Source organism: Micropterus salmoides, unplaced genomic scaffold (genome assembly GCF_014851395.1).
Source record: "Micropterus salmoides isolate LMB-PRFRI ecotype aquatic unplaced genomic scaffold, ASM1485139v1 Ms_hic_scaffold_11, whole genome shotgun sequence".
NCBI lineage: Eukaryota > Metazoa > Chordata > Actinopteri > Centrarchiformes > Centrarchidae > Micropterus > Micropterus salmoides.
This window is the reverse complement of record NW_024040152.1, coordinates 17,494,349-17,507,471: the sequence shown is the minus strand read 5'-3', so window position 1 is coordinate 17,507,471 and position 13,123 is coordinate 17,494,349. Positions and strand designations below refer to the sequence as shown.

Sequence of the window (13,123 nt, the reverse complement as noted above, 5' to 3'; positions counted from 1 at the left end):
TTTTATTTGATTACAATTGTTAGCTGTTTTCAAAACCATCTTGCTCTTGAATGGGAAATAATAGGACTACAAATTATTTAACAAAATGTGATAATAAGATATTAATGATAGTGAATAAGATGCCCTTCCTTGCTGCAGATTACAGCAAGAGGCTGTCACATTAAAATTAACCTGATTTTAAAAGTCCCTTTTTCGTGCGTGTGGGATGTGCTTTTCGACAAGTCTCATTTGATGGACAACCCTAACCAGCGGGCAGGCAACGGGTACTAGCCAATCAGCGGCAGAGTTGTCGGAGAGCTGGTGGGAAAAGCAACAACGCGTGTGGGGTTGGCGTGACGTCATCGCGGCCGTCAGAGCACGGCCAATCAGCGTTCAGTCTGTGGTGAGGCGCTCTAGAGGCAGCGTCGTTAAATGAGATGGTACAGACCAGAGGGGTCGGTGTTCGGCTATGAACTTCAGTAACTTCTACACATCCACCAATTAAGGTGAGTCTGAATTTTGCTCATTCACACCCTATGACGGTTAAGCGTAGTGGTTTTTTTTCCAGCTGGTCTCGTCTCATGTGAGGAGACATTATCCAGTTTGACAATAGTTGGTGGGTGTAACCCAAACGCCACCATCCACCCGCTATAACCATTAGCATGAAATTGTTTAGCTTCTATCCACTGGAGAGCTAACGTTAACCTTTACATGTTAATATCATATCGTGGTACCATTTGGTAGCCTTACTCGACTTTGAGACCAAAGGCCCGCTAACTGTTCCGAGGTTAGCTTACGGTTTTGTAGACTTGCTTTACTGCTAGCTAGGTAAGGCTAGTGATGTCAACAAACATGGCAACTTTCTTGCAGACCTCAGAGCTGATTTGGGGCGGCCCCTATATGGTCTGTCTCACTCATACACAGTTTGCGTTTGGGAGAATTTTTGGCCGCCCATCCTACTCCAACACAGCAGAATCAGACTTTTACAAGGACATTTTCACTTAACACGTTTGAGCAGCGTAGATTTTCACCTGAGCTGTCACTGTCCGTGCTGCTGCATCTTTCCCCAGAAGAAGACTGACTAAAAGGAGACTTTACTCTGAGATACACTTAAATTATGCAACGAGGACAGATTAAATGGAGACACGCAGGCAGGATCCAGTTCAGTAGGTCACGGCCGAACATTTCTCAACTGCTAAATGTCAGGGCTGAGCTTCTTTCCAAAACTATTTTTAGCAGGGCGTGCAGCCCAGCTAGATGTGTGGTTGGAGAACAGTTGCAACTCAAGCCGGTGCATGCTCTGCTGGTGCTTTCTCCTAATACGCACTTTCTTGAGACTTCAGGTCTTCAAGTGAAACGTCCTGAAACTTCAGTAACAAAAGTTAGCCGATGTCGTATTCTTGCATAATACTACATAATATATAATATCCCTATGAAGGATATAGTCTGTGATATAACTGTATTGCATTATACAGAGAGGTGTTTTCTAGTTAGCCTACCCTCATTGATATAAATAGGTTGGACAAAATAACGGAAACACCTGTCAGCATAATGCAATACAACTCAACAGCGCCACAATGAAAATAAAGTTGAACATTTGTTACACTTTCCAGAAGTTTAGGTGTCTGCAAAGTTCTCCAGTACAACAGCCAGTTAATCAACAACCTGTTTAAACGATCTGAATTGCTCACAGGGAAAATATGTGAACATTGGGGAGATTTTAAAAAGTATATTTGGCAGTAAATACATATTCAAATCTTATGGTTTAAAGTAAATATTACTGGCGAGTTTGTGACGTTCGGTTACTTCACCACCAAATCCTTACCTGTAGTGGGTGATTTGGACCCCGCACTGTCTACCTGTCCAAATGTATAAACTCTATCACATAATCTCTTAATGTTTGGACATTGTTTGCTTACTGGTGCCTAGAAAGAACATTCTGTTCTCTGTATGTGAATGTGTTTTGTTAAAAGTCAAGTGGTTGCTTTCTGACTGCTGTCCCTCTGAGCTCTGTACATGTGCCTCTTGAACAGGTTTGTAGGCTCTTTGTGTATGTGCCTGCAGTGCATGTTCAGCCATGCCTGTGACATCTCAGCTGCTCAGGGGTTTGCCCCGCACTAAGGTCTTGGCCTCCAGTCTGTTACCATGCCAGCAACACCAGTCCCGGTTAGGGCCCATCACTCACCGACCTGCCTCAAGACGGCCCTCTCAGAGCCCCCAGCACTCAAGAAGTTACCAGACAACCTCAGTGCTCTGCAGCTACATCCTCTCTCCCCCGCAGGTCAACTCTATTCTAAAAGCCAACGAGTACAGCTTCAAGGTTTGTGGGGTCATTCATGCATGCAGAAAACACTTTTCTTCATCTCTGCATTTAAAGTTTTCATCTTTGCATGTTTATATGTTGTGGTTCTAGGTGCCAGAGTTTGATGGGAAAAATGTGTCATCAGTGATGGGTTTTGAGAGTAACCAGCTGCCAGCCAACGCTCCTATAGAAGACCGCCGAAGTGCAGCCACATGCCTGCAGACACGAGGAATGTTGCTGGGTGTGTTTGACGGCCACGCTGGCTGTGCCTGTGCACAGGTAAAGCTGATCATATGCTGCTCATCATGATAATTTAAAGAGGTGGTATTATGTCTTTTTTGTGCATGTACTGGTTTGCAAAGTGGAAAAAGTCCAAAGTCCACCTGAAAATGAGCATAATACCACCTCCTTTAATGTTGAATTTTAGTCTTATTTACTCACATACTTGGATGCAGGTTCTCTCAAATTAACAAATAAATAGAGGATGTTTCTTTCAGTGTCAGTTACTGTTTTTTGGGGTTAATTATGTGGAATTAGTCTGCAAACAATACATTTACATACATTACAATACATCAAACATGTTCAGAAGAGCCTGAAGCATCAATACATAAAGTTTGTGAACATAATCTACCATATAACGAGTTTTGTCATGTTATAAAGAGTATAAACAGCAAGTAGGTCTGTAATGTCATGTGTACAGTGTAAAAAGAAAATATCTTTGTAGTTAATATATGATCACTTTTAATATAAGTAGATGTTCTGTATTATCCTACTAATGATTCAGTATCTCTATCCTGTTGATATTACTTTCTCCTGGGAATGCTTTCCAACTCTCCTCCTCTCTGCCAGGCACTGAGTGAAAGGTTGTTTTACTACATAGCAGTGTCTCTGCTGCCCCACGACACACTGTGTGAGCTCGAGGCAGCGGTGGAGGCCGGCAGAGCCCTCAGTCCCATCCTGCAGTGGCACAAGCACCCCAACGACTATTTCAGCAGGGAGGCTCAGACACTCTACTTCAACAGCCTCCGAACCTACTGGCAAGAGTTAATAGATCTCACCAGGTAAGGACTGGGAAACACAGCTGCACTGTGGCAAACATGCAGGCTTCTTTACTAACTTCAGTGAGACCACTATATTATCTGTGGGTGCCATCATTTAAAGGGTAACTTGTCTGTGTGACTAATTGGTTCAACAGTTTTTGAAATTGATCCAATATTGAGTGAGTGGCTGCAGTCAGCTGCGAAACAGGGCTGTAACACTATTCTTGCTGGCAATTGCACCCTGTCAAAGTACGTCCACTAAAGTGCTTGTTGTTGCCGCTGACAGACTCAGCTTGTTATTGTAAGTTCTTACAACATTATGGAAAGGATCTCTATCGAAAAATACCTTTTATTAAACAGTAAGATTATTTTTCTTGAACCAGTCGCTATATTGCTCTAGTTAAAGCCACTCCCTTGACAAAAATAGTCCATCGTTTTGTTTGGGTAATTTTGTTTTGGTGTGTTTAACCCTTTTGAAACACCAAAGTTACACAATAACAAAAAGAAACCAAAGCAAAAAAAGTCACACATTACACAAACTAATCAACCAAGGCATACAATTTTAGCATGTCACTGGCAACAACAAGCACTTTAGTGGACGTACTTTGACGGAGCACATCTGCCCTCAAGGATTACATTGCAGCCTTGTTTCGCTGCTGCCGACTGCAACGCAGTCACTCAATAATGGACCAATTTCAAAAAATGTTGTCCCCATTAGTCACATAAACAAAAACATGGGGAAAATAAGGTCCAGGTTGAAGTATACTAACGTTACTCTCTAGACACTGGCAGATACCAGGACACCGCTGGTCTTAGGTCATCTTTTGTACTGCTTTGACCTATCAAAAATATGTTTATCCTCTTTTTTTACCCCCCAAAAAACAAAAAAATAAGACTGAGGAGAAGATTCTTGAGCTGAACAATCCTGTTTCAAAAAGGTATAAATAGCTGTCCAGTTTCTTTTGCTAGCATTTTAAACTGGACTTCCTGGTTTCTTCATTTCTCTTCACCTTGTAGCAACACGCCCACACCAACACTGGCCCATCTGTTGTTTTGCCAATAGTGCTGTTGTCTGTCTCTGCCGATGACCTCTGTCTTCACATATTGCTTTGTCTCTGTTTTCAGCCCAGGCGAGGTTCCAGACACCCGCGAGGCATTGATAAATGCTTTCAAGAGGCTGGACAGTGACATTTCCCTGGAGGCTCAGGTGGGAGCTGTCTGCTGTCTTAATGTGAAACAATGCTGCTGGTTCTTCTAAAAGCGTCTTGTGTTAATAAGGAATTCAGATGTTCCACCTACATCTGAGTTTCTCTTCAACTTTGCAGAGTAAATCCCTTAACATGACTTTTTAGGTTAGTGTATGTTTGTAGATTTGGAATTTAATTCTGGGTTTTACTCATAGTGAAACAGGGCCTTGCACAGCTACGCTGTGGAGTAGTCATCAACTCCTAAGTCAAAGTCTGGGTATCTTTCACTCAATTTGCTAGATATTTAGTTAATTTTAAATAACTGAAAATACTTGAGTTGTTGGCCTACTTTTAACACTAGTTAATTTTAATTTCCATGTAAATTAAGGTCACAAGGCTTAGGGAGCTTTCACGCTTAACCTGTTCAGTGCGTTTTCCCGGTTAGTACAGTTCGTTTAGCCTGATGTACAAACTTAGTTTGAGAGTCTAATAATGCTAAGAAAGCTTTATAATTAGTGATTTCTTCATGAACTCTTTGTGACACACGTGAAGGAACTTCTTGTGAGGTTTCTGGAAATTCAGGATGTCTTACAATGTAATATTTATTGTTTATTTATTTATTAAGCTCGACTGAGGAGAAAATGACAACAATAGTACAGAGTGAGGACAATGCCAAAACCAAATCTGAAGGAAACATCCTGATAGGGGATACTTATCCTTCCTAGACCTACTGAGATTCACTAAGTGTCCAAATAAGTTTTTTGCTCTCCCATCTGTACATGTGTAGATTCTATTGGATATTGGTTCAAAACAAGACACAATGCTTAAAGTCACGTTATCTGTCAATCAAGTCACATGCAACACTTTCTAAGGGGAGACAAGTCAGTCAGTCTGAAACAAAATGAAGCTAATCTTGACTTTGTGGCCTAGGAGCTCGACCAGAGTTCAGCCTTATCAAGGCAGCTGCGTCAGTCAAGTCAGCCAAACAGACAGTTTAACTTATTGCTTTAAAGAGTCATAGGCTTGAGGGTGACCTTTTGGTTTACCTTAGCTCTGCAAATGACCCTAATGGGACCCACAGGGTCAAGGGTCACTGTGTGATTATTACCCTTAAAGAAGAAAGTTCTTCACATCACCGAAAAACATAAATACACCAATCAGAAGCATTAAGTGTTGCATAAACTTGTCAGTCACCAGAGTTTGATTTCCCCATCTGGGTCCTGATGATGCAGGATGACAATCGCCAAAACTGTCCTATCAACGAGTTACCTGTTAGTCTGTATAACTTCGTGTTTACCCATCTTGTTTTGTTCTTTTAAAAAGAAAAGAAAAGTTGGCCCACAGCTGTGCACTGTGAAACTATGATTCACACATGTTGCAAAAGATTTCATGGCATACCGTTTCTCTACAATCAGGCACAAATTTATTTTTACTGGCTCTCTGTCGTCGATATTCAAGTTTGAATCAAATTGCAAGTCATTCAGTTTGGTCTGTGCGCAGGACCTGAGGGCAGATTCACACAAGGATACATATTGAATATCACTTATGCTTCATGGCAGCAGTACAATAAATGTGAGCGTCCAAATTTAAATCTTTATGGCTTAAGGAGGAGCTCAGGTGTCATTGCCCCTCCGTGTAATTTGAACCATGTGCCATGTCCCGTCTGAAGGCTCACAGTGTTATTTTGCCATGCAGGTTGGAGACCCGAATGCTTTCCTGCACTACTGGGTCCTGAGAGTGGCCTTTTCTGGAGCAACTGCCTGTGTGGCTCACATCGATGGATCAGACCTGTACGGAGCATAAAAACATACACACATTCCTTTGAGGGTTACATAACTGGATCTTTAAGATTCGGGATGTATGTGTCACATACGAGGAATATGACTCACAATTGTACATTGCTCACAATGTGCTTTTATTACAATGATAAAATCAGACACAGACTTCAGTGTAGAGAACACAAATATACACACAATAAACAAAAACAATATAGACAGATAGACAAATAGTGCAGTGAGCAGATTGCAAACGATGCAGGAGTAAAATTATTATGTACATGTCGGAGGTGGATGTGATATACAGGTGCACATGTACACAGTGCGATGGAGCATAGTGCAAAGGATGCTGGTGTAAATAGTGTTAGGTGCAGGTGCTATGTACTTGAGGTAGGTGGGTTTGGTATACAGGATATACTATATGGCAATTTGAACAGCATGACCAGCACTAAAATAGAGAATGATTAATAAATAATAATTGGTAACCAGTAAACAGGTGGCTGATTAGAGACAGAGTTACTGGGTTGTTGCACAGAAGTTGTTCCTGACACTGTGAGGCAGAAATCGGTTGTTCATCAGAGTGATGGCTTGTGGGAAGAAACTGTTGGTTTTTGACAACAGTACAGCGTTCTGTAGCGCCTACCAGAGGGGAGAAGCTTAACCAGACTTGTTTCTCCTCCTGTCCCTAAAGGTATATAGCCAATGCAGGAGATGCTCGGGCAGTGTTGGGGGTCCAGGAGGAAGATGGTTCATTCAGTGCTCACACACTCTCTAATGACCACAGTGCCCAGAATGAGGATGAGGTTGCCCGGATACGTGGTGAACACCCTCCATCAGAGAGGAAGACAGTTATACGACAGGTACTATACCCTCTGATTTGCTCACTGTTGTTGTATTGTTGTTACAGCATTTTAGTAAAACCTCTTCCCTGCTTTTTCATCTTCTTTCTCAGGACCGGTTGCTTGGCCTCCTCATGCCATTCCGAGCATTTGGGGATGTGAAGTTCAAGTGGAGTATTGAACTGCAAAAGCGTGTGTTGGAGTCTGGACCTGATCAGCTCCATGAGAACGAGCAAACCAAGTTTATCCCTCCAAACTACCACACACCCCCTTACCTGACCGCTGAGCCTGAGATCACGTACCACAAACTGCGGCCACAGGATCGCTTCCTGGTAAGAGAAGAGGCGCGCTTTTGTCACTTACAAATCCTCTGATTCATAACATATTTTCCAAAAGGATATTTCTAGTCTGGCAGTCAGTCAACATTTTTCACATATATCAAAGTACATACCGCATTAAAAAAGTTTCTCTAAGTCAACTTTGGACAACCTGTACAGCTGTGTGGATCTCATTCAAGAGGCAGAGGCTAGGAGGATTTCTACTCTTCTACAATATGCTAAACTGATAGTAAGACATAGTAAGGCTCTGGCTTCTCACTTTTTTTAATGGGAAACGTTAATTGCATTTCATGCTGGTGTTTGTACCAGTTTCTCTCATAAGTTTCTTAGAAGATGATCCCTGGTGGATCTCTTTGGTATTAAAAAAGAAAAAGTTGGTTGTTAAAACAAAACTCCAAAAAAAACAGGGGTCTTTCTTTAACTTCCAGGCTTGTGATTGCTTGTTGTATGACTTTTTGATTTCTCTGGTTGGTTTGAAATGAGAACTTGATGACCTATGCAGACAACGATTTGTTTTTTTTCACAATCCGTTTCCAGTGGCAGGATTTTCCAAAATGGATGAGGTATTTTGTAATGAACCTCATTTACTGATCGAACTTTAGTCATGACAACTTCAGTGAGTATGTGAGTGACTTTGCTTATCTGATGTTACAGTTGTGTGTTTTCAGATTCCAACTCTCCTCTGTTTGTCGCTGCAGGTGATTGGCTCTGACGGCCTCTGGGAGACACTCCACAGACAGGAAGTGGTTCGTATTGTGGGGGAGTATTTAACAGGGGTGCACCAGCGGCAGCCCCTCAAAGTTGGAGGCTACAGGGTCACCCTGGGACAGATGCAGGGGTTGCTGGAAGAGAGAAAGGCGCGCATGTCTTCAACTTTCGAGGATCAGAACTCAGCAACCCACCTGATGCGCCACGCGGTGGGAAACAACGAGTTTGGCACAGTTGACCACGAGAGGCTGTCGAAAATGCTGTCGCTGCCTGAGGAGTTGGCTCGCATGTACCGCGATGACATCACCATTATCATCTCTCAGTTTAACCCTCATGTGATTGGTGCACAGAGACAGGAAGGGCAGTCCTGAGCCACACACTCACATAGTCAGTAACTGAGTACTGTATGCTACACATAAGCACACTCTGTGGACAAACAGGCTGTATCAAAGTTAGATCTGTCCAGCGGTCTGAATGAATTGTTTTAACTCTATTTATGTAAAGAATCTGTACATTTGTATGCAGTACAGAGAAGATCCAGTTCCTTATGAAGCGAGAAGATTTCCGTCTATAAACTGGATTTTAATTCTCTTATATTATAACATGTTATTTATGCTGCCAACATCCGTTTCATAGCCACTTCTCTGTGTGGCTGAAAAGACAAAGTTACAAACTGTTTTTTTGTTTGTTTTTTGTGCCAAAACACTCAACTTCCTCGTCTATTGAAAGACTCAGCGGGATTGAAATGATAGAAATTCCAAGGAGGGTGAAAGGTTGGTTTACAAGTGAAGAGGTCTTTGTCGATGCACCACTGCACTCGACCTGCTTTTCTTCTGTTGTAAAACCACATTGTCTTTCTCTGCTGTCCGGTTTTGTTATTTGGCTCCCAGGCTTCTGCACCTGTGAGGCTGATGTTACGCCAGAGCACTGTTGCATCTGTTTGTTTTTATTGGTTCATGTATGTCATTGTATATAGAGATATTCTTATTGTTGTCCCAACACATGTTCTGCATTTTCACTGCAGTGTGAGTATTTGGAGGATGATGTTTACTCCAGCACACTGGATTTCAAGTAAAACAGTGACATCATCTGATGTTGATGTAAATACTCTAAATTTGAAGTTGACAGTTGACGCTTAGTGGTTCCTGTCCTGCGTGAGTCCCAAAGTCCATCTCAGCAGTCACAAGATGTTAATAGGGAAGAGAGAGAAAAATACCTATGTTACACAAAATTGTATATCTTCTTTCAGATTTTTCTCTATTTTTTGCTTCTTTAAATAATTGGTGTGGAGGCTTGGAGGCTTTCACCTGCAGGCCTTTAAAAATCTCACAACAATTTGAATAAACAAATGTCTTCATTGAAAGGGTCACATGTCAAAAAGGTTAGGAACCACTGAGCTACTGATTGTTTTTAATTCAAATCTAATATGCTGGAGCACAAATATTTACAGACTGCACCACCACCACAGGTAGTGATATGTGCCTGTCTTTTTCTGTGACGCCATCACTTTTTATTATTGTTACATCATGTTAAGAAGAAGTAATAATGACGGTTAGTGAGCTGCGTTGACTCAACTCACACAGTTGTGACATGTGATTGCAGCTGAGAGGAAAATAAAAGTTTGTAAGTGTTTTGCAAGCTGTGTGGGGTTAAAGGGGGTGTGTGTTAAAAGCCTTTCTGACCGGTCATTAGCAATGTGGGTAACTGTTTGTTTAAAGCCCAACCGGCCCGCCCTCCTGATACTCTCCAGTTAAGCACTAATGACTTTTGTCTGACTGTGTGTTCAAGTGAATTTGAGCCCAAATGAATGAGCAGAATGTAAATATGAAAGTAGTTGTTTGAAGATGAAAGATTATTTATTCAGCTTTAGCAGTTATGTTACACATCTTTACGGTTATATGTATAAATTGTACGTTATGTGTTAAGTTTTATATACAGACTGGTTTAATAAAACACTGAATACACACTACTTTGTACTGTTGTTGTGTGTCAGGGTTAGTGGTAAACAAACTACAACACCCCAGATTAAGATTTTCTCCAGAAAACGAGATTTTAAAAAAAAACAACCACGGTGACACATTGTAAAAGACTAACCAACAGTAATTACAATTTTAGCTTAAGTAATTAGTCAATAAGTCAATTTTTAAACATTTCATAGTTTCAGCTTCTGAAATGTGAGGGTTTGCTGGGTTTTTGTCTTAAATTATAGTAAACTGAATAATGTTTGGTTCTGGAAAAATGTGACAGGCATTTCTTACTAGTTTCTGACGTTTTACCTACCAAACAATTTATGGATTGATCAGCCGATTCATCCATGATGAAAAAGAATCCTTATAAGAGCCCTCAATGAATTAGTTAAAAATGAGCTCCACCTCAACTAATACAACAGTATAATGCTGCTGACACACTGATGTGTCGTTTTTAGCAACCTAATGAAGATATAATAATAAAACTCTCACTTTTCTGCATTGAGTACTCCTACTTTTGATGCTTTAAATACATTCTCCTGGTAATACTTTTACTCCATTATTCCCATACCCCACATTGTCAATGCAGTATTTTTATTTGTAATGAAGTATTTTAGCAGTGTGGCATTGCTACTTTAATGTAAGTAAAGGATTTGAAGTCAGTTTCTTATGAGACAGCCAGTTAACCACCACTAGATGATGCTGCAGGATCAGACAGGCCAAAGTATCTAATAGAGGAGGTTAAACTGACACATACAAGATCAGGAAGAACACTGTCATCAACTGCACATTTCAATGAATAATAATATTAGTAAGTAATTAATTAAATTCAAATACTAAGCTTTATACTTTTTCCTTTAACCTCCAATCAGTTGGTAAAAAAGCAAAACTCTGTTAATTTTTTCCTTTAGCCTACCCTTATTGATATTATGGGGAGGACAAAATAATAGAAACACCTGTTGGTATAACAATACAGTTCAACAGCCTCCAAAATAACCATAAAATTGAATAAACACCTCTGAAAAAAGTATAACCTTCATAAAAATCTGCTGCAGGGCTGTTGTATTTGACTGCATTAGTTTTAGCTAGAGGTGCCTAATAAAACTGACTGCATTGTCTTCATAGGGGAAGTTATAATTGTTACTGCACATTAATAAACACCTTTAAATGTTTCCTTATATCTAGTTACAACTACATTATAGTGTTATAAACAATGTAATACATATTTATATAATTAATAGTGGGGTTTAAAGTTAAAATACACATTTATTGTACTTTCTCATTTAATTTTTCAACTCTTTCATTGTCCAATTTTTGGGGAGGCTTACCACATTAGTTTGGTCATGAAACACTGATGTCAGATTGTTGATAATATTCTATTTTTATTTGCAAAAAATGGTTTTATTTATCATCAGCCCACACATTTCCTGGCGGGATATTTAAGTCTTAATGTGGTACCCTTTCTATTCTTTTGTAATAAAGGGGACTATTGGTAATTTCTTTTACCTCATTTACCCTGTTGTATCAGAAAGGGGTCACAGAGAGAACGAGGTTTTACTTTAAGCCAAAATCTCTTTTTGATCGTCATCACAGTGACAAATTGTAAGCATCCGCAACTCATGTATTTGTTTTACAGATGACATTCAGTCAGTTTACTGTAAATAAACGTCCCGACATAATATTTTGGCCTGATTTCCGCTGCAGGACGAATGTTTTTCCAGGACTATTTCGTAAAAGTAGACTGAATGACATCTGCTTATGGAATTTATTTACATGCTTGTACTTTTCCACGAGATTAAGACGCAGGATGAGTAATAAAGTTCATCCCACACAAACGATATTACACCTTCTTCGGTTAAAGTTAGGGGCAGTCACAACTTGTCAGGCCGCATATATATATATGTAGAGAGCACTGTCATATTGTTTGATTTATTTCTTTTTATCACCATAAAGTTAAATAACTAATTTAAAAGGGGACACAGGCAGAGTAGATCATTTCAGTCCTCGGTTGACAAAATTGTAACATTTTACAAAGTACAGAAACTGTCTATCTGTAACTTGGGAATAAAAAACACACACAGACCCACAAAATGTTGGCGGGTCAAGCACCTGAGGGATATCAGTTATAAAGATTTAAATGTAAAATGGATGATTTCTTTTAAGAAATACACTGACCAAAGACTTTCAAATATTGTAGGAAAACTGACGTTTATGTGTGTTTAGGAGTGTTTCCTTATATATAGATGCTGATATTTAAGTGTGCAATTATCTCTGAGTGTCATGCCCTCTGTATGTGCAATGTACATCATACTAACGTATCTTACATCCAAACCAGATGTTTAGTTCTTGTGGCCACTGTGTTTTGTTGTTTTATTTTGCGCTGTCTTTGTATGTATGAAAAGCATAAGAAAAGTACAGTTCAGTGTATTACAATCAATAGGCAAAGAGATTCCTGACTCTGTTTTTGGGGAGCATATGTATTGTATATATGAAATATTTACTTTCAATATGCAATACAAGCCGGCATCAAATCATGCCATCATAATCTCTTAGCATTTCTGTATTAGGATATAAGGGTTCCACAGCGCAGTTTACAGGGTAAACATTTGGGACAAAAACAAAAGTGTGTGCGTGTGTGGTGATGGTGAGATCTGATATCCAGAGGCGGTTGGGTCATCCATCACACAGTTTACTCTCCCCGTCTTTCCTCCACCTCTTCTCTTCCGTCCCTCAACTTTTCACCAGCTCTCCAGGACTCTGCGTGTGTGTTGTTGTGGAAAGTGTTGCCGGGATACAGGCGAGGAGAAAGTGCAGACATAAACACTGGTGAGGATCCATGGTGAGCCCACTCCTCTGCCTCTTGACACTGCTCTCCGTTTGGTTTTTGGAAGCTGCACACTCGATGACTCATCTCAAACACACACTTAAAAATGGCACATGGACTGGAAGGATACATGGTCGTGGCAGAACATGTGGCACCCACATTCA

The 13,123-nt window shown here is 40.3% G+C and overlaps 1 protein-coding gene across 1 annotated transcript; it reads left to right on the top strand.

Moving 5' to 3' along the window:
• Nucleotides 1-354: 354 nt before the first annotated feature.
• pdp1 (pyruvate dehyrogenase phosphatase catalytic subunit 1) lies at nt 355-10,134 on the top strand. The gene is made up of 9 exons (XM_038711535.1): nt 355-485; nt 2,013-2,299; nt 2,393-2,560; nt 3,131-3,342; nt 4,447-4,528; nt 6,204-6,298; nt 6,975-7,143; nt 7,236-7,454; nt 8,159-10,134. The coding sequence occupies exons 2-9, from the start codon at nt 2,057-2,059 to the stop codon at nt 8,537-8,539; spliced, it is 1,569 nt and encodes a 522-aa protein (XP_038567463.1). The 5' UTR covers nt 355-485; nt 2,013-2,056; the 3' UTR covers nt 8,540-10,134.
• Nucleotides 10,135-13,123: the final 2,989 nt, after the last annotated feature.

Bases quoted from the DNA above. Each gene is read 5' to 3' on its own strand.
- pdp1 (XM_038711535.1), top strand. From the start codon at position 2,057: ATGCCTGTGACATCTCAGCTGCTCAGGGGTTTGCCCCGCACTAAGGTC. The intron at 7,144-7,235 runs GTACTATACCCT...CTTCTTTCTCAG, and splicing joins GGAAGACAGTTATACGACAG to GACCGGTTGCTTGGCCTCCT. The intron at 7,455-8,158 runs GTAAGAGAAGAG...TTGTCGCTGCAG, and splicing joins GGCCACAGGATCGCTTCCTG to GTGATTGGCTCTGACGGCCT.